The sequence below is a fragment of the Lates calcarifer genome, linkage group LG10, assembly GCF_001640805.2.
Source record: "Lates calcarifer isolate ASB-BC8 linkage group LG10, TLL_Latcal_v3, whole genome shotgun sequence".
In the NCBI taxonomy this organism is placed as follows: Eukaryota; Metazoa; Chordata; class Actinopteri; family Centropomidae; genus Lates; species Lates calcarifer.
In genome coordinates, this window is record NC_066842.1 from 20432575 (window position 1) to 20451909 (window position 19335).

General features: G+C 39.5%; 3 protein-coding genes across 4 annotated transcripts in view; 1 reads left to right on the forward strand and 2 right to left on the reverse strand.

Annotated features, from left to right (window-relative positions):
- The window catches only part of si:dkey-246g23.2 (solute carrier family 66 member 2), a 120019-nt gene that overhangs the window by 98528 nt on the left and 2156 nt on the right, over positions 1–19335 (reverse strand). The window lies entirely within an intron of this gene.
- Positions 1–19335, forward strand: part of hsbp1b (heat shock factor binding protein 1b) — a 37578-nt gene that overhangs the window by 13281 nt on the left and 4962 nt on the right. The window lies entirely within an intron of this gene.
- LOC108901911 (solute carrier family 66 member 2) lies at positions 1997–18115 on the reverse strand. The gene is given in 6 exon segments (XM_051073548.1): positions 1997–2103; positions 17173–17306; positions 17876–17901; positions 17903–17938; positions 17940–18049; positions 18052–18115. Coding segments are annotated over 6 exon segments (372 nt in total). The 5' UTR covers positions 18086–18115; the 3' UTR covers positions 1997–2071.

Below are 19335 nucleotides of genomic sequence, written 5' to 3' on the forward strand. Positions count from 1 at the left end.
ATTGTTATAGTCTCCTACATTCCACTAAGGGTCTTCATAGGTCCCTTGGAATCAATAACCCAAGCCCAAAGTGCATGATTTAAACCTATAATATGCAAATTCTGGAAATCAAGTCTGACTTGAAGGCACCGCCCCTGACTTTGGACCTCAAACACACATTTTCACCTGTAATTATTAGAATGCACCCAGTCCTAGGACTGTCATCAGTTCTCAGCTGCTTGAAGACTTCTACTCTCTGTGTCTTTTAACACTGAGTTCTCTCTTGCTATCCTGCTTATAAGTCTTAACATTCTCTCTCTCACCCTTCAGTCAAAGCACCCCTACTTTTCTACCCCACCCTCTTCTTCTGCATCAATGCAGCACTGTAAATTCCATTAAGCAGAGAAAATCAGAGATAAAAAAGCTTCATAGGCATTGTCCTTCATTTGTCCTGATAGCAGCTGCATAAGCCTCTATATCTTCCTTTGCATGCCAGCTAAATCTGTAAATGTCTCAAATCTTTTCAAGATCACACAAGATGGGGTATGTCTTTAGGTGGTTTGGCCTTAAGAAAACTTCAGTGTTCTCTCTTTGAAGTCCACTGCTTGTTTAGGATTGCTGTCTGCAGCAAAATGAAAGTTTGACGTTGTTTCAAAGAAAGTACGGTTTCTCTGTTTCATGTGTTTTTCAAAGGTTATCCAATGTGATGAGTGAGCAGATATGTTTTCTTATTATGGGTGTTGTTGATGAGCTGTTGTCTTTTCCATCTATTTTTTATTAATCATTTTTCTCAGAAATTTTAAAACAGATTGATCTGACTCTCACTTTCAGTAGCAGTAGAATGACGGCTGAAGCAACATCAGGAGATTCAAATGAGGCAAAACAACCCTGGCCTCACTTTTATTTTTTCTTTGGCAGACTAGTGCTTTCAACCACTGCTGGCAGCTCATGCTGTCAGACTACACCGAGCTGGGTTTGTGAATGCTTGTTTGATGCAGAACATCAGGCACAGAGTTGACACTGAGCTGACAGTGAGCAGGAAAGTCTGTCTTTTTAGACTGTTCTCCACGACCATAAATGTAACTACATACAATGAAGTATGTAAGAATACCATATGATCAGTGGACATGTTCTCTATTGTTCTGGCTCTACTCTAGCATAGTGGATTAGAAATTAAACAATGAGCATGAATTTTAGCTTCAGTGCTGTTTGATGTTCACATACTGGGTTTACATTGAGCCGCACTCATGAGAGTGTTTTATACAGTCTTGCAATTTTAGTACAGTGCAGCAGGACAATGAGATTCTTGGCTGTATGCCAAGGGGGGGTTTCATGTACTGGTACTTATTGAGATGCATTTATATGTCATAAATAAAAATGTTTAGCCATGCCTGCTTTTTGTTACTGTCCATGTTATGCTGTGTGGCAGCATGAATCATGGCACACATGTGGGAGGGGTGACACTAATTAGGTAAATGCTGATGCATACAACCTCTCTGTCAGAAATGGCAAATTGTGAAGTAACTCATTATTCCAGCAGTTCTACTTGAGTCATTGGGCACTATGCAGTACTTCCATATTCTTTTCCTGAACTTGCCTTGTTCCAACTCAGGCAGCTTCAGCAACATGATGTAAATTATTTGCTATAGCACAGAATAATATTTTTGCAGGTTTCTGTTGATTACAAATTTTTATTTGAGTTGATGTCAGGTACATATTTAAATTATTGTCTAGACTGCTCCTATATTTATTGAGAAAAAAAATCTAAGTATAAAAAAACTGGTGAATGCAAAGAGCTTTCTTCAGACATTTGAATGTACCACTAAAGAACAAATCTGTATGAATTGTCCCTCCATGAAGCCAGTTGTTACAAAGTAACAATACATTTGCCTGACTACCTTTCATGGCTACTCTGATTATAGCAGACATAAAAGGCTTCTGAAAGGCTGAAGTGCTAGTGAAGTGGACCATGGAGCTGTGTGTCTCATGGATGATAACTGGGCTGGAGGGGGTTGGTGGGGGCAGTGCTGAGTTGCAGTGACCTTGGCGCTGAGGATGAAGGAATGAAGGATGGAATTGAGGATGTGAGGCATCACCGAAGCACTCCACCCTTCCTCACACATGCTGGGAGAGCATGACAGAGACAGAGGAGGGGGAGATCAAATTAGCCACACTCCTGCTTTCTCGTTCTCTTGCTCTCTCTTGACTCTCTCTTTCTTACTCATACACTCCTCTCAGACATAGGCAGACACACAAACACATGTCAGAGCTGTGGGCGTACAATGTGTATAATTCAGTACTTAATGATGTACATACAGTAAAGATAAAGATACATAGGTAAAGGTTTCTTTCTTTGTCTTTCTGTCTGTTTCCTTTCAATTAAACACACACACTCACAAATCAAAGTTAAGCTTGGCTGTGTGTGAAGGTGAACTGCTCTGATTATAATCAGCTGTTGACCAGATGGAAGAGTGGGGAGGTCCAGATAAGGACACAGCAACAACGGGGGGCAAAAGGCTCAAAAAACTATTTATTAGGGTCTATCAGGGCAGACACATTATCAATGGGAGTCTCTCTTCCTATAGAGATAAGCAGGTGTAAATCGAAGATAATGTGACTGGAAGTCAGGAGGGGCAGCAAGACTTATCAGATGCAGAATCACATTGTATGTGTCAAAAGCTTTCCTGATCAAACAATGTGACCTTCATGGCAGATGTGATAGTTTGAGATGTGGCATGCCAGTGACACATATTTTCTAAGGTGTGAATATGTAAACAACAACAACATTAATTTTCAATTTAGACTTCAACAACTGAATACAGCCTTGGTACCAGAAATGCACATCTGATATGCACAACTTAACTGCGGTTTATTAGATGCATTTTAAAGCAATGATTGCCCAAGGCTTGTGTAAATGACATTATGTAACAATTGGGCACATTAGGGCACATACTGACATTTCCTAATGTTATGGATATAAAATAACACACTCTTGCGTACATAATTGGAAGTGCTCATAAATCATATTAGTCCTTTCAATCACATCATTCAGACTCCTGAACCATCCCACAGTGTAACATGTACCATGCAGGCTAATCTGGATTAGTCTGTTCACAAACACAATGTGACATGTTTAGATGAGAAAGCCCAGAACTTCCATAGAAACAGAGTGAAATATGTGAGACAATATAAGATTCAACAGCTAGAAGAGCAGAAAAGATTAACAAAAGCTTTATGTAAATGTTTATAAATTACACATTAAAAAACATGAGGTGGCACATTCGCTTGCAAATTTAGGAACTTGATACAATGTGGTTAATGCTGTAAATCTTTAAGCAGCCCTGCTTAGTCACAGTGCTGGGAATGGGCTCTGAGATTAAATGTATCACAGGGAAAAGAGTGACTGTGTGAAGTACAAGTGCATGTTATCATATGTGCAGTAAACAAACATTTACCCTGGATTCAATGAATCTGAACGATTATCTGAAAAATAATAACATGTGAAGGAATAGTCGTACTAAGTAACTGACAGTGTGATCCATCCAGTGCCTAATATTAGTATTTTACTGTTAAGAGCAATTTTTAAAAAACTGTACAGCGCACAGAATAACCAATTTTCTATAACTTACACATGACTGCCACTGACTTTACATGCACACAGAAATGGCAGCTTAATTTTCTGCTTGGGCAATGCACATGGAAATGCAGAAGATGATACAATAGCTGAAATTGGTTAGTGATCATAGGAACCATATGAAATATTTTTTTGCTGCAGCAAACAGATGATATCTGAATCTACTGTGGTCTAGTCTCTATCAGGATTTCACACACACACACACACACACACACACACACACACACACACACACACAAAGGAGAGGAGAACAAAGGAAAGTAGCCAATTGTGTAGTGACGAAGGTCAATGGACATTCTATCTAAATAATGACTTTTAATGAGCCGCTGCTGTGCTAATTACTGAGGACTCAGACTGGGTGATGAGGTAATTGTACCCTCAGGAAGAAGATGAAGAAGTGTTTGTGGCTGTGCACGTGTGTGTGTGTGTGTGTGTGTGTGTGTGTGAGCGATTCTGTTCTACTATATTTGTGGGGTCCAAAAACTGGGAGGGCCCAGTACTTGTGGGTTCCAACAGCTTCGTGGGGACAGATTTTTTTGAGGGTTAAGACTTGGTTTTAGGGTTAAGGTTAGAATTAGGTTATGGTAGGGGTTAGGCTTAGGCATTCAGCCGTGATGGTCCAGTTTAGGGTAAGGGCCTATGGAATGCATTACGTCAATGATCCGTCCCCACAAAGACAGGTGTACAAGGATGAGTGTGTGTGTGTGGTTACAACTCTAAGATAATGTTTCATTGCTTCTCATTGGGACTGTTTATACATTTACCTTCTTATGCACCTATAATACTGAGTAAATGACAATGCAAGGTGCAAGATGGCGTGACATTTGTGGCAAGCAGCAGAGAATAATAGAAACAACAAAACATACAAAATTGAAATATTGCAGTATTACTATTCTAAATTATAAGTCTGTCACACTGTTAGTGTTATCACTGAGTCACTGAAGAGCTACCACCATTTTCTATTTGTGTCAGCTGCCATTGTAGTGTTATACATACATTATTTATTTTTTAATCTCTGAAAGGAAGGTAAATTCTTAACAAGTGAGCTTTTAATTACTGTATGAGCAGCCAGAGGTACAAGTGACTGCCTATCAGACTGTTGATAATACAACACGTACTGTTTATTCCTCTAGCTAGACAAATGTAGATCCTGCATTCTTAGAAGCACTAAATCAAAGATTGAAGTACAATTGTTTTTTTCTTGATAAAAGCTGGCGAGCCTTTGTATTGATACATTTATCCCTGCTTTTATGTGAAAAGATCATAAAAATATTTCAAAGGATGAACAGCAGGAGAAACCAGCTTTGTGAATCTTGGCTGCTCTGGCAGTACAGCCCTTTCCTATCATCAACTATGTAAAGACAATGCATTTTATTAAGACTGTTGGACAATGTTAGCAAAAGAGACACGTGCCACGCTGTCACATTGAAATGTCAGGAACTGGGCCTGACTGGACTTATTCATAAACATATTTTAAGTCACTTCAAAATCTGTATGAATGTTTTTTCACAAATGAGATGCTTTTCTCCTTTTGTAGTTGACTGTCTTTCAGTGCTTGTTTTAAAAAAAAATGATGCAGATGGAAGAGTATCAGCAAGCATGTTGTTGCTGTGAGGTTGCATCAGCGTCCACTTGCTTGCTTCAACAGTTTAGACAGAAGAGCAATACAGAGAGATTTACAAAGTTGGGTAGAGAAAAAGGGACTTAAATAGGAAAAAAAGAGATGGATGAAGTCTGAGAACGGCAGACAAAGGGAGGGTGGAGCAGACAGAGAGAGAAATGACTGCTTTTCAGAGAGAGAGACTGAGAAATGTTTTGCATCTTGCAGTATTCTTGCAATGTTCTTCCCTGTGAGATTAGTTTATTGTTCAATGTGCCTACTGCTCCACTATGTTTATTACATTCTGGAGACAGGGCATGTTTTACACAAATAATTTTTTTTACAAGGCATTCAGTAAATAGACTCATCTGTGAGGCCATGGCAACCTTGGCTATTCAGAGAGGCCTTTTGGTTTGCAGTTTATTTAAAGGCTATATTTACTGTATTACTCCCAACTCAAATAAATCTGTGCACAGAACTGAGTTATTCCTCTATCCTGATATCTGCAAAGAATTTACTGTGTGAGAGATTGATCATATTAGGACATACAGTAAAACAGAATGACAAACTTTCATTTATTTTGCTTCTAACATGAGCTCCACTGAAGCATAGCAGGCTATCAAGTGAAATATAGTGCCCTGTCTTAAATGACTCAGTCAGGATGAATGGAACAACAGTGACAATTAAAAGTTGTTGTCCACTTAAGTTTGAACTTGTCTTCATATGCTTGCAGATGCAGGGGGATGATGAGTTTACATGGACTCGTAGTTGTTGCAAACTATAGGTGTACTGATTATATGTCATTCCACAGCTGCTGTCTTGATCAAATTGTTATTCTGATAATTATTTCAGCTGCTTGTTGGATGTCCTGCTTTGGTGTAACTACAGTATTTGATCTGCAGAAACGGCAAGAGCACCAGCTGAGGAAGAGTTACAAAATTGCTCACTCCAAACATCTGGCAACAAAGACACACTGTCAGCGAACAACAGACAAACTGTAATCATCTTGTGGCCTGTCTTTTTTCTGATATCCTAGTTTTTCTAGTGACGCAGGTATTTTTCTTGCCAGTTTTGGATGTTTGCCATGGTCTGACTTTACAGGTGTGTGTGTGTGCATATGTGTGTGTGTGTGTGTGTGTGTGTGTGTGTGTTTGGGTTTGAGGCCAGTCCTGCAGGCACTGATGTTCTCAGGAAGCTCAGCGTGACATGTTGGAGGCGAGTCAGAGGAGTCTGCGCGAGTCTAGTGGCTCATGGATGGCACAGTGCCCAGGGCACAGCATCACCTCTCCAATTAGGACAGTGGGAAAGCAGGCACCCTGCTACATCCTCTACCACACACACAGCTGTAAGTTCCTGTTCTTCTACAAAATGGATCATCCCCAAAAGTTTAGAGTTTGAAAACTTTCTATGAGAGGATGTGTGTTTCTTGTTTTTCTTTCATGGCACGTGTGAGAAGTGCATCTCAAATTCTTGAGTGACTCATGAACTCTGTGACGGTAGAAGCATTAACTGACACAAGCAGATCTGATCATGTTACTAACTTCTCCATCAGCTTAGACAATGTATATTTGGCCAATTATCCACTGAAATAAGGTTGTTTTACCAGTGGTATAGTAAGCAGTTTTACTGAGGCTATTTCCTTCAGGGCATGGGTATTATACTTCTGTCTGTGTGTGAGAGACAGAGTGTGAGACAGGCAGTTTTCTCTTAATGAGCGAGCCAGAGGGTTTTTCAAGTTTGACTCTATCACATTCCCTCTGATGGGGTCTGATCAGGGCACAACACACTGAGCAACGAAGCCGTGGGGGAGTGAAGGAGGAACAGTTGAGGCTGTGCTCATTTTAGTTCGGCTCAATGAGGGAATAATGAGTTTAAACCTCACAGGGATCTGTGTTTATCATGCTGCCTTCTTGACACTGTGGAGTCAAGGACTGATGTGTATCAACCCTCCAAGAATCGCGTGGATAATTTTGCTTACCCTACATGCAGTTTTTTTGTTATTCCTCTGTGATATCAGCTTGTCCATAATCAGCAGTTTTGTCAGTAGCTACTTCATGTATTTAAGTATTTGTCATCATTTGTCTTTGTGGTGTGATTCCCTATGGTTTGAACCGCTGACCTGACAAAAACTGCAAACCTCTAGAGCTAACACATCTTTGTTGCTTTCCTTACTATAGGTAAGCAGGGGATTATGAGAGAACGAGACAAAGCTGTTTAGATGATGAAAAATAATTTTCCAAAAATGTAAGAAACAGTGGAAGAGGGGAGGTAAAAATGAAGGTGGATAGTGAAAAGACAATAGATTAATTAAAAAGACTACATGAGAATGAGACAGTAAACCAGCAAACTTAAGTGTGTGCAGGATCTTTTCTTTCACCTGCAGGATGGTGCCACATACTACTGCCCCACAAGGACACCACAACACAATTAAAATGTATTCATTAGAGAAGGTACACTTTGGGAATTTGCATTTTATGTGGTTCTTGGTGTGTGGCTTTAATAACTGTGGCAGCCAGGCCACAATGCGGCTGATTAGGCTGCAGTTTGCTTACACAGTGTACCAGCTGCTAGGGAAAAAAACAAATTGGCCCATCGACTGTGAAGAGAAAAGGAGAGAAAAGAAATAGTGATGTTGTTTTACCCTCCACATGCAAGAAACCTGCTGACAAAGCAGATCAAACAATGTTAATAATATAATAATAATATTAAAATATATAATATAGAGGTGATTTTGTTACTGAAAAGCAACAAGTCTTGGACAAAAAAATACCTAAATGCTGATGATTAAACAGCCTATATATCTGACACATTGGCTGTAGACAACATAATCTCACACACCTTATTTTGTATACGCTCCATGATCCAAATACTGCAGGTCATGATTCAAAAATATACTGCAAAGTTTATAAGCTCAACTCATTGATATGATGCAGTTCATGTTCATTTGGGAGGATGCCCCCCCTCAGTCCACTAGAAAGAAAATATCTGACTGCTAGATTTGTTGCAACTAAAGAAGAGGTTCAAGCACTGACAGCAGCTTGCAGAGAGCACAAAAACCATAAAGTCATAAAGTTAGTCACAGAATTAACATTAATTAGTGACAGCTGATATGATGTACCAACCCACACTCACAGCAGTTTGTGAAACAGTCACAACCATGGACAAGAATTTTCAAATTTTTTGTGAGTAAAATATTGACTTCTTGTGACTACAACAGTATTTATGGTTATGTTATAAGGTTAGTGAAAGATAGTGACTCTACACACACACTGTATTTATTTAAATTTAACCAAAACCATTATCTTTCACAAACCTCAACCAATATGCTTTTGTTGCCTACACCTAACCACAGACAGTACTGTGGATGCGAATACAATAGCAGCATTACAATCTTTGGTGTCTTGATGTACAGCCATTTGTCGGTGAAAGCAACGCTCAGCAACAGCTAAAAGTGAGAGGCTGCTAGCTGAAAGTTTTCTACAGGGCTAATGATTACTAGATGATACTGAGCGATATTCAGTTTACTGTAAGCTGTGCAAGGCAAGGAGAAGCAGCTAAGTGTCACATTTAAGATGCTGGAACCATTGGATATTTGGTATATTTGCTTAAAAATGACTTTATTTTATGACCAAAATAGTAGCCAATTATTTTCCTGTTGATCAACTTATCTATTAGTCAACTAATTGTTTCAGCTCTAGATTAAGCAATACTGAAAATAAACAGTACTACAGGTCATGTTTGCACATTTCAATGTTATTTTTATTGACCTGAAATACTACATTTAGTTTCTTCAGGCTGTAGTCATTGTCACAATATGTATATATAATAGTAGCATTATTTACACATACTGTGATTAGTGATAAATATATAGCAAAATTTATCATGATGATATTTTTTTACCAAATTAAACCCACAGTTCTGCTATACTGAATGAGCTAAGGCTGGTCTTTCATTGACTTAACAGTCACTCAGGAGGTATCAACTTCATGTTCAGACACAACTGAAACACACACACATACACACACCTGTCGGGTTATATGGCTAAGATGGATGGTGATAGATGATGTCTGTTTGTCAGGTCTTCTCTCTTGTGCTGGTCTAATGAGGTGACGTACTGTCCTGACTGACACAACCAGTTCAACAGGGTCAAAGACAAGTTCATGAATGACTAACCCACATCCATAAATAACCACAAGGTATCAGGACAGACCCTCAGAGAGAGGCTGAGAAATTTGCTCAACATTGAATTTTCCATTTGAGAGGAAAGCCTGAGTTTCCATTCTGTTTGACGTGACCTTTTCTGGACCAGGTGGGTCAATTAAGAACAAATCAGATTCACACTTACCGTGAAATGCCTGATAAAAAGGTATCTTCATTAAATCATGCACTAACACTAGAACATTAAATTGACTGATTAGGAGATCTGGGGTGAATGGTTTCTCAAGTTCATTGGACCAAAGGACCCCAGTGAATTTTGCAGGTTTTAACCTTATAACCTACAGTCATATTCTTCAAAATATACCGTTATTTCATATATTTATGACTGATCTCCACCTACCTCCGAAGCAGCCCTTCAGTATAATGCAGTGCTTCATAGAGGTCCCTGGACACCCACACATTTTATCCGATTAGGTTAGAATGAGGTAATTAATAACATTAACAATGGCTCAGTTCTATTCAAGTGTCTCAGTGAGTGAGTATGACAGTGAGCCAGCGCACACAATACCATGACCCTGAAACTGAGGCAGCTAAATGGAATTCAGCTATCGTTCATGTTATTATTTACATCTGTGCTTTTCAAAATGTCTTCTGTGAAAATGTATGCATTATATAATGTATAACAAACACACACATACACACACTTTGTCACAGGAAAATAATTCAATTCAGGACATGAGGATGACAGAAAGTATGTGAGAGCTGCATGGTCACCTTAGCCATCACAAAGAAGGGACAGTCACTCCACCACCTTCATGTGTTAATACCTCCCAGCATGCCACATAATGGAAATGTCTGCAAATGTGTTACACTTAAAAATCATATCAGGCAGAGACAATGACTGGAAAACAACCTCCTCAATCCAAAAGGTAATTACAAAACTTATCTTTGGTTTAGGAAAAAGCTCCTGTGTGAGCTTCTGTGAAAATTTACAAGCAAAAAAATATCTCTACAAATACTCCCTCTGAGGCATGTTATTTTATTTTTAGTTTTAAATATTCTGCCCAAGTAATCCAATATGCTTGACTGCTAATAAAGCACCTCTCACCTGCCTGACTTTATTTGACTTGCTAATTAAACTTAACTGTTATCACAGGGGTTTAATTAAACACACTTGACGCTGAAAGTAAGCAGCACACTTTTCTGTGTGTTATAGGATATGTAAATTCCATTGGTTGGGTTGCACAATATCTGTCTTTGTGTCCGTGTGTCTGTGTGTGTATGTGTGCTCGTGTTTGTTACGTTACACCTGATTCATCCCGCTCCAGCATTGCCTGAGTGTCGCAGATAAGGCTGAGTGGCAGAGTCACCATACTCTGCACTGCACCATTCAGTGATTACGTTACTGTGACAGCATACTGGGTCAAAGTCAGAAACAAATGCAATGCGCATATATGCTTTGCAAGTGTTAAAGACTCACCATCCCTGCCTATGAGATTCAACCAAACACACAGAGAAGGCAACAAAGTAAGTCTAGAGTTTTTCTTCAAATTCTGTCAAAATTCACATGTAAACCTTGGGGAAATGCATATGTTAACCATAAAATAGGCACACTGACTCAGAATCACAACTCACTAATTTTGTACACGGGTGTAATGTGGGCACTAGTGTACTTGGAAACAACTTGAGGAATAAGAAGTTAGACCCCACAGCCTCCAGGCGATGTGCAGCCAGTGGAGCCTCTATTTTCTACATAGGCCTTTGTAAGATCATCAGTTTATTATTATTATTATTATTATTAATACTAAATGCTTTAATTGTATTGAGAGGTCAGCAGATTAAACCACTATCTGATGAGTGGGCCATATTGAATTATGGATGGTTTCCTGATAAAAACAAAAGTGGCCTGAGAAAGAACAACCAAGATGAAAAGGAAGAGAACAGATAGATAGATACAGAGTATCAGGGAGAACAGGTCAGAAAAAAAAGAGAAATATTACAGGCACAGAGACAACGTGTTTGTTGTCCTCTGCCAAAATTACATACGCTGACTTGTTGGACACACTGTTTGAATAGACTGGTAAATACAATGGACAGCAGCTGAGTGTGAATCTGTCAGCTGTTGTGTTTCACCTTGGCTGTGGATAAAACGTTAGTGATGCTGCACAACTATGCACCTGGGCCTGGTTCCCCAAAGACGGCTCTTTGGCGACAAACCTTTTGTGCTCGCTGCCAACGCAAAGCCAAACCAGAGGAGGGGACGTTTTAAATGCACTTGAGAACTTTTTTATTTTTTAAGAGAACAACCTCAGCCGGTCAGATTTTACATCTGTGTGCACTGACCGACCCTAATACGTGTGGGAAAGTGATGGGTCTTATCAGGCTGCTGTGGAAGAGGGAGGATATCCCAATTATTCACCAAGAAGCTCTCCTGGCAAACCTAAAGAACATGGATCTTAAGAAAGTAATGCAGCTGCTTGTAGAGATTATCAACTTCATCCTCGCCAGAACACTGAATTATCGCCAATTCTGGGAACTGATACAAGAATGTGAGACAAAATACAGAGACTTGTTCATGCATAATGAGGTGAGCTGGTTATGCTGCAGCAGACTGCCGGAGAGGTTTTTGAGTCTCCTGACTCTAATCCATGAATTCTTTTCAAGCATATGGGAGAGAGCGGAGCTGGACTGAACTGTCATCAAATGAGATCCTCAAAACTGAACTTGTAGAAGGTATACACCACAGTGAAACAGTTTTTAAGTTTACACTGACATTTCAGAAACACTGGAATGTATTTTTAATTAATATTTTTAATAAGTATGACCTAATGTAAAAATTCACTGAGTTAGATATTAAAAAATTAAAATATGTGAGGTGAAATTAAAAAGGTTAAATATTTAGATCTCCTTTACCATCAAGTTATACTTGAGAAAAAAGAGCACTGAAGCCCCAGTAGTAGTTATTTGTCTATTGATAAATCACTAAAACAGTATACGCCAAATCAAATAAGTTGGTTTCCATCTCTAAGACAGCCTGAACGACCCAAGTTAGTTACCTCTGCTCAGTGCACAGCAGCTATGGTGTGACTTTATGAGGCAATAAATCGCTGGAAAATAGCACATTTGCTCATTTGCTCATTTGTTCTTGCCTGTGTAAATAAGAGTAGAGTGAAAGCTCATTTTGCAACATTACAGACAATGAATTAGCCAGTGACTGAACCCACACTCTTTAAATAATTCCTATCACGTTTACAGTGTTTGGTCTGTGTAGCCTCTACTGAAGAGGTTATCTAGAGCAAATTGAAATTGCTTTCACCACTTGAGAGCTTACGGTTTTAAGGATGACCGCAGGGTCAACACCAGCAATCAAAAGTCCCATCTCTTCCTCGGTTTATGGTCTGGTAAGCTCTCACTGGCTCCCACAAACAGCAAGTTAAATAGCAATTGTGGCTTTGTGCTTGGTGACTCACAAAGTGGGGTTGTAGATGAGAGCTGAGAACATTGGTGAGTTAAATGTGAAACTGTGCTGTAAAACTGTATGTACAGGTTACAAATAAAATATTTAGAGCTAAGATCAAAGGTGTTACAGTAGTTAGAATGTGCTTTACCTGGTCCAACCAGAAGAGGAGGATGTTGTTCTACTTTTTATTACATGTAAAATGAACTTCTAGTTGATCCAATTCCAGTCCTGAACATTTAATTTTTGAAACTTAAATAATTCACATTAACAGCATAACATATGTAAGCAATTTGTCTCTGCTCTGCATTTCACCAGCCCCTATGTTTCATGTTTTCACTTGTTCAAAGTTACTCCCGACTTTCACTGCACCAAGCCTGACACTGTAGCCTGAGGTCACATTTGCCTTTGAACATATTCTCTCCTCTCACCTCCCATCAGCCTCCCAATCCCTGTATCATAAGGCCAGGACTGTTAATGTGGCACCCTGGGGCAGCCACTGGAAGTCAGTGCAAAGTCATAACTCTGAGTCAGCTCAGTGTAGAGACCATCACAAAGACTCGGCGGCCAAAGCACTGGGCTCCAAACTTTCACTTTAATTCAGTTTAGCACATCCTTCAGGGAGAAATTAATACATTTGTTTTATTTTGAAAATATTTTCACAGTTAGATATATAGATATTTAAGGGGTTTTACCTCTATTGATGTTTATGTGAAGAATAACATTGTAATGGGCTCTGTACAATGCTGACACAGATCAAAAACTGCCTCTGTTTTTGCTGATCTTTCATTCTGTAGTTAATAATACTCAACAATAATAATAAGGTGGCATAAAGAAAAGCTCAAGTAGAGCATACCAGTACATACACATACACACAGGTCCCTTTGGGGACATTATATTGACTTGCATTCATTTCCTAGTGATTAACCCTAACCATAACTACTACTTGCCTAACTCTTACCCCAGTCTTAACCACCAACACAAAAATCAGCCTTTTCCCAATTAAGAAGTTTATGTCACCAATTGGACAGGGTGTCCCAAGTTAACAGTTCTTCAATTAATTAATGACTTAATTTGCCCCCAAAAGTAGCCTATGACAGACAGACACACACACAAACCAATTCGCCTGGTCCATACCTGCTCAGACTCATTAATGACAATGAAGGTGACCTGATTTGAAAATTCAATTCCTGATCTAATTATGTTGATTCTCACTCAGCCTCCTCTTAAATGAAAAGGCATCCCACTGCATTTGCTGTGTGTTCATGTTGGTTGCTGAGAAAAGTACTGTGTCTCACTGTGGTCTAAGGGGTTATTCAACTTAAATATCTCCAAATACAAAGAATTCTTACTATGTATGTGTACTTAAAGTTACAGTCTGACAGGTGAATGTCACACTGACAATTTAGTCCAAACCTGGGAGTGGTAATATGGACAATTTTCCATAGTAACAAAGAACTATGGAAAATTAAGTGGACAAAGAAACAGTAACTGAGTCCTCCTGAACAATGCTGGTTGTAGGTTGGCTCCAGTCAGACTGTAGTACAGTTTGTGTGTATAGTCAGAGCACAATACACACATAAGAACATCAGTAAGGGCATTCTTTCATTGACTACAACAAAACTGTATGACTGTATAAGCTAAAATATCTCAATACATGAATGCACAATAACATTCAGTCCCAAGGTGATGCAACACAACGTTTATTTCCCTAGGAGGATTGTGGTGGAGGAGGGCTTTGACCACACTCCTTTCAGTCATGTTAATGTGCCCTCCACCCCCCAACTCATTGCTTTCCATTTTCCCAGCATACATCAGTAAGGCATCCAGCACTGACTCCTGGCAGAGGAAAAGCATTACGCAAATGTACCATGGATGGAAACAGCAGTGAACAAGTATCAAAGCAGACCAGCAGATTTGGTGGATGATCAAATTCAGTTTGGATCTCACACAAACAAACTTGTTTTGAAAAAGGCCTGAATATGTTTCTTATTCAAGTTACGTCAAAGCGTCACTGCAACAATGCATAGTCGATTGCATACTGTGGAAAAAGCTCTGTGCGCAAGGTTGGACACCACATGAATCAAAACAGTATGCCAGGTTTCATCAGAGGAACACTGAATGTCCTTAGGGGATAATTCAGCAGACATACTTTGTATCACTGAAATATGGAATACATGGCAATAAATGCCTTCACAAGTATGCGAAAGGGACCCAGAACAGGTGGAGGATGAGGGAGGTCAGCACAATCAGCAACAACAGATTGTAGCAGGTAGGAATCATCAGCATAACCAACAGTTGCACAGACAAGTGAAGGGATTCTCTGTTGCACCTTATCTGTCAGTTTGTGTTTGTGTGTGTGTGTGTGATTAGGAAGTGGAAAATGAGGTCAGTAAGTGGGGGACAGGTGCTGGCAGGCGAGCAGCAGGATCATCGGTGACTGCGGTATGACACACATAGACTTTGGCAACCTCAGATGTCCCTACTGGAAGAAGAAGTTAGAGGAAGGGAGAAGAGAAGAAGAGGCAGGAGCAGGTGAAAGAGCAACAGAAGGACAGTGGAGGAAGGTGGGAAAAAAAGAGGGAAGGTGGAAGAAGAGAAAGATAAAGAGCAGAGAACGATGCTGAGAGGAGAGAGATCTCAGCCTGAAAGATCCCTAAAAATAGTTGCATTTTTGGAAGTCATGCCAACATGCATCTTGGGGCGAGGAAACTACTTAACATAGAGATGACCCTGATCTGTTGGAAAGACTTAGCAATGGAGGCATGGAGGGAGGAGAGGACAGTGGGGACGAAGGGCTGTTGAGCTAATCTTGTCCTGACTCCACCATCCCCCCAACGTACCCACGCTGTGTGAAACATGATCTCAGGCTCGCCTTCCAGGAGGTGGGGGTGGGGGCCATCATGTGAGAGGGTGGTCATTCTCAGTTTTAGTAACCAGGGTTGTGTCGGACAAACTTGTGTATGAAGATTTGATCCTGGGCTATATTGCTTTTAATCAACCATCGCTCTCTGTATAAATAAAATCTATGAACATCATCCACCCTCAGTGAAAGCAGACAATCCACAAACAGGCGTCATATAATATTTTACTCACCATGAAAAAGTTTACGCGTGGGCCTTAATACGGGGGGGGGGGGTGAGTAATACACTGACTCTTTGCTGAGACAAGAGAAGCACAGATGATCATTACTCTCATGTCCATCCGTCCACACACACACACACACACACACAATCTTTAGTTCCTCAATCAAATTTCACTTTAAAAGATTTGCAACTGACAGCAAAACAAACAGACTAACATTATGTTTTTCTTTATACAGAAAGATTTCCATCCGCACACATCAATCAACATAAAATCAAACATTTGTCATAATTTATTTCTTTAATAATGCATGCTGCTCTGCATGATCAGAGTATTACAAGATTCTATCATTCAATTTCCTTCCGTAGGCTGTTATCTAATAAAAATTGTACTTAGATTGAATTTCTGTCAGCCCATTTGTAAAAGCAATCAACTCGAGCGTTGGTAAGAAAAAAACACAATTACCCATAAAAGACAGCACCCTATAAAGAGTGACCCTGAAAATAATCTTGGAAGGGCTCCCTTCTTCTATACGTGCAGACGTAAGACACACACACACACACACACACACACACACCACACACACAATGCATAGTGGATGCTGATATTGGTCTGCTTAATCTTAGCCCTCTTCATTTCCTCTCCAATTGTCCCTTACCCAGCACCAATGCCTCATCCACTTCTTACTTGCACACACACACACACACACACACACACACACACACACACACACACTCAGGCTCAGAATAGACTAATCTCATGTGTGACAGTACAGCAACTAATATATCCATTGGACATTTCTGCTTTCCCTTGCACTTTCTTACACATCTTAATATCGATGATACCATTATTTTCATTACCCTCTTGACTTTACTATTACTGCTGCACAATAACATGTACATTAATGTCTAGACAAAAGAAGACAAGAGCAACCATTCAAGAAAGAATAAGGAAAATGATTAAATGAGATATCAGGAAATCAGGAAAAGTGGCTGACACAGGTGAAGCATTTTGAAAACAGCAGCCTTTCCATCTAAGCTTTTCCAATGGCCCCCTCTTTTGGTAAGAAGTAGGAGCTGAAGCACTTGGCATCTAAACTCCTGATACAGAGAGGCAGCATACTGGATATGTCATTTACTGCCATGAAATGATTTGTGACTACTGTATATACATGTGATTAGGTTGTTGTGTCAGTAGTTATTGTGTGGTTCTTTATGACTGCTGTCAGTCAAAGTGGTTTTTGGCACAAAGCCAGTTTACCTGAAAGTCGGTGACGCTTGGTGCTCACTCGGTTGGTGTTTTGGACTGTGCAGCAGAGGTGGAGCATGGCAAACATGGTGAGGATCATCACCACACTCTGGAGCAGCAGTGTCAGCTCAAACTGTTTCCCTATCCTAAAATGACATGACCAAAATATATTTTTCATATAAGAGAAACTTGTAGAAAAAATACAGAGTAGACAACAAATCAATATGTTGCTTGCAAGAAAATAAAAAATAATAACAACAATAAACAAGGCATGTAAACAACGCTGTTAACAAATAAGAAAAATAGGATTAATAAGAAAATAATTTAATTACATGGATTTTATAACTGGACATGTCATATAGGCTTATAGGGAGCACAGATATAGCTTTTTAAATTATACCTGTTTTAACCAGATTCCATAAATGATCTATTACATTCCCTCTCCTGTCCTCGAATTGGAAGAACGACTTGTGCTCCTTCGTGTGTAAAACAATTACAGAAAGCTTCGAAAAGAGCAGCACATGCTTATGAATGCATAATCAGTCTCATTTTATTCTGTGATATGATTTTCTTCCCTATTCCATTAACTTCTGACACAAAAAACGGATCTGAGGAGTGACCTCGTAAATGGCAATGAAATGGCAAGAAAGCAAGATTGAGAGACAGAAAAAAAAAATCTGAAAGACAGACAAAATTCTCTCCATCTCATCCTCACCAGAAGAATATGCGCAGGATGTTGGCTTATGAGCAGCACCAGGCAGACTCTGGTGGAGAAGCCTCTCACTGTTGTTACTCTTCTGGATCTCCTGGTACTGTGGCACATAGGGCAAGGCCCCTCCAAACACCATGACGAAGGCCGCCAGCCAGGAAAGCAGCGTCCACGAGCCTCCATGTCCTCATCCTGCAGAACCACCTCTGCATCCATCACACTGACAGAAGATCAGGGGTGTTTGGGGGGTCTAGAAGTTGTACCTTGGAAAGCAGAAGAGTACCAGGATTTATCAGTTATCACTGGTGGTTGTTCTGAGGCAACCAGAGGTCTGTTACAAGCCAAACAGCACTAAGACCTATTAAACTGGTCACATTTAAATTCCACAGTTGTATATGGCCCAGATTGTTGTTGTTTGTGTTTTTTTTTGTTTTTTTTTTTTGCCTGGCTTAAATCACTATCCCCTCTCCACCTAACAATACTCTCTCTCTCAGAGAAATCAAATTAAAGCAGACTAGTGGCTCTGACACTGTGGCGTGAATGGCCAAACTTATACAAATAAGACTCATATGACATTTAATTGAGGATGTTTTGGTGTAAATTATAAAATGAATGCTGACTGAATTCCATTTAGCTGCTGTAGTTTCAGAGTACTGGTACTGTGCATACTGGTTCTTGACAGTTGAACAGAGCAGAACCATCATTAACAGTATTTGTGACCTCTGTGCTTTTTCTGCAATGACAAGTTAAGATGTCTGCTGTAGATGGTAAATGTTACCTTTGGGTTCATTTTATAAGTTATTATCAGTCTTTGATGTACACTACAGCAGCAACACTTCAACTTCAGTATAAAGTTTTCAGTCCATCACCATTTATAACTCTTCCTGCTGTGCATATTTAGGACAATTAAACTTTCTCTGCAGCCACTGTACATATTTTTCTAAGTCAACATCTGTTAATGTTTTTTGGGTGAGCACACCCGTATTTTCCTTCTCCCACTTGTTGCTGAGTTTGCCAGCTCTCTGCAAATCAGTCAGAAAGAGAATTTCACTTACCGACTGATATTGCAATAATATTCAGTTAGTAAAACATTTGTCAAATGAAGCCTAAAAGCTCTATAATCTTTATACTTTTATTCTTTGCTTAAAAAAAATGAAGCAAATTATTAAGTAATCATATAATGGAACATATACACTCAGACATGTTCTGTACAGAATATAAGCAGAAGTGGCTCACCTGAATATAAAGGATATGTGTAAAAGGGAACTAGTGTAACAGGTAATTAAAATAATGCATTGTATATACAACTATGTAAACACTGACTCTAAAGGGGTTTCCCACCCCTGTATTCCTACTGACTTACAGGGCATACATTCTATCCAGTACAAGCTTCATAACAGTTCAACTGATGATGCAGATATAACACACCAGCTGAAAGCTCATTTCAATTTACCCTGGAAAACAGA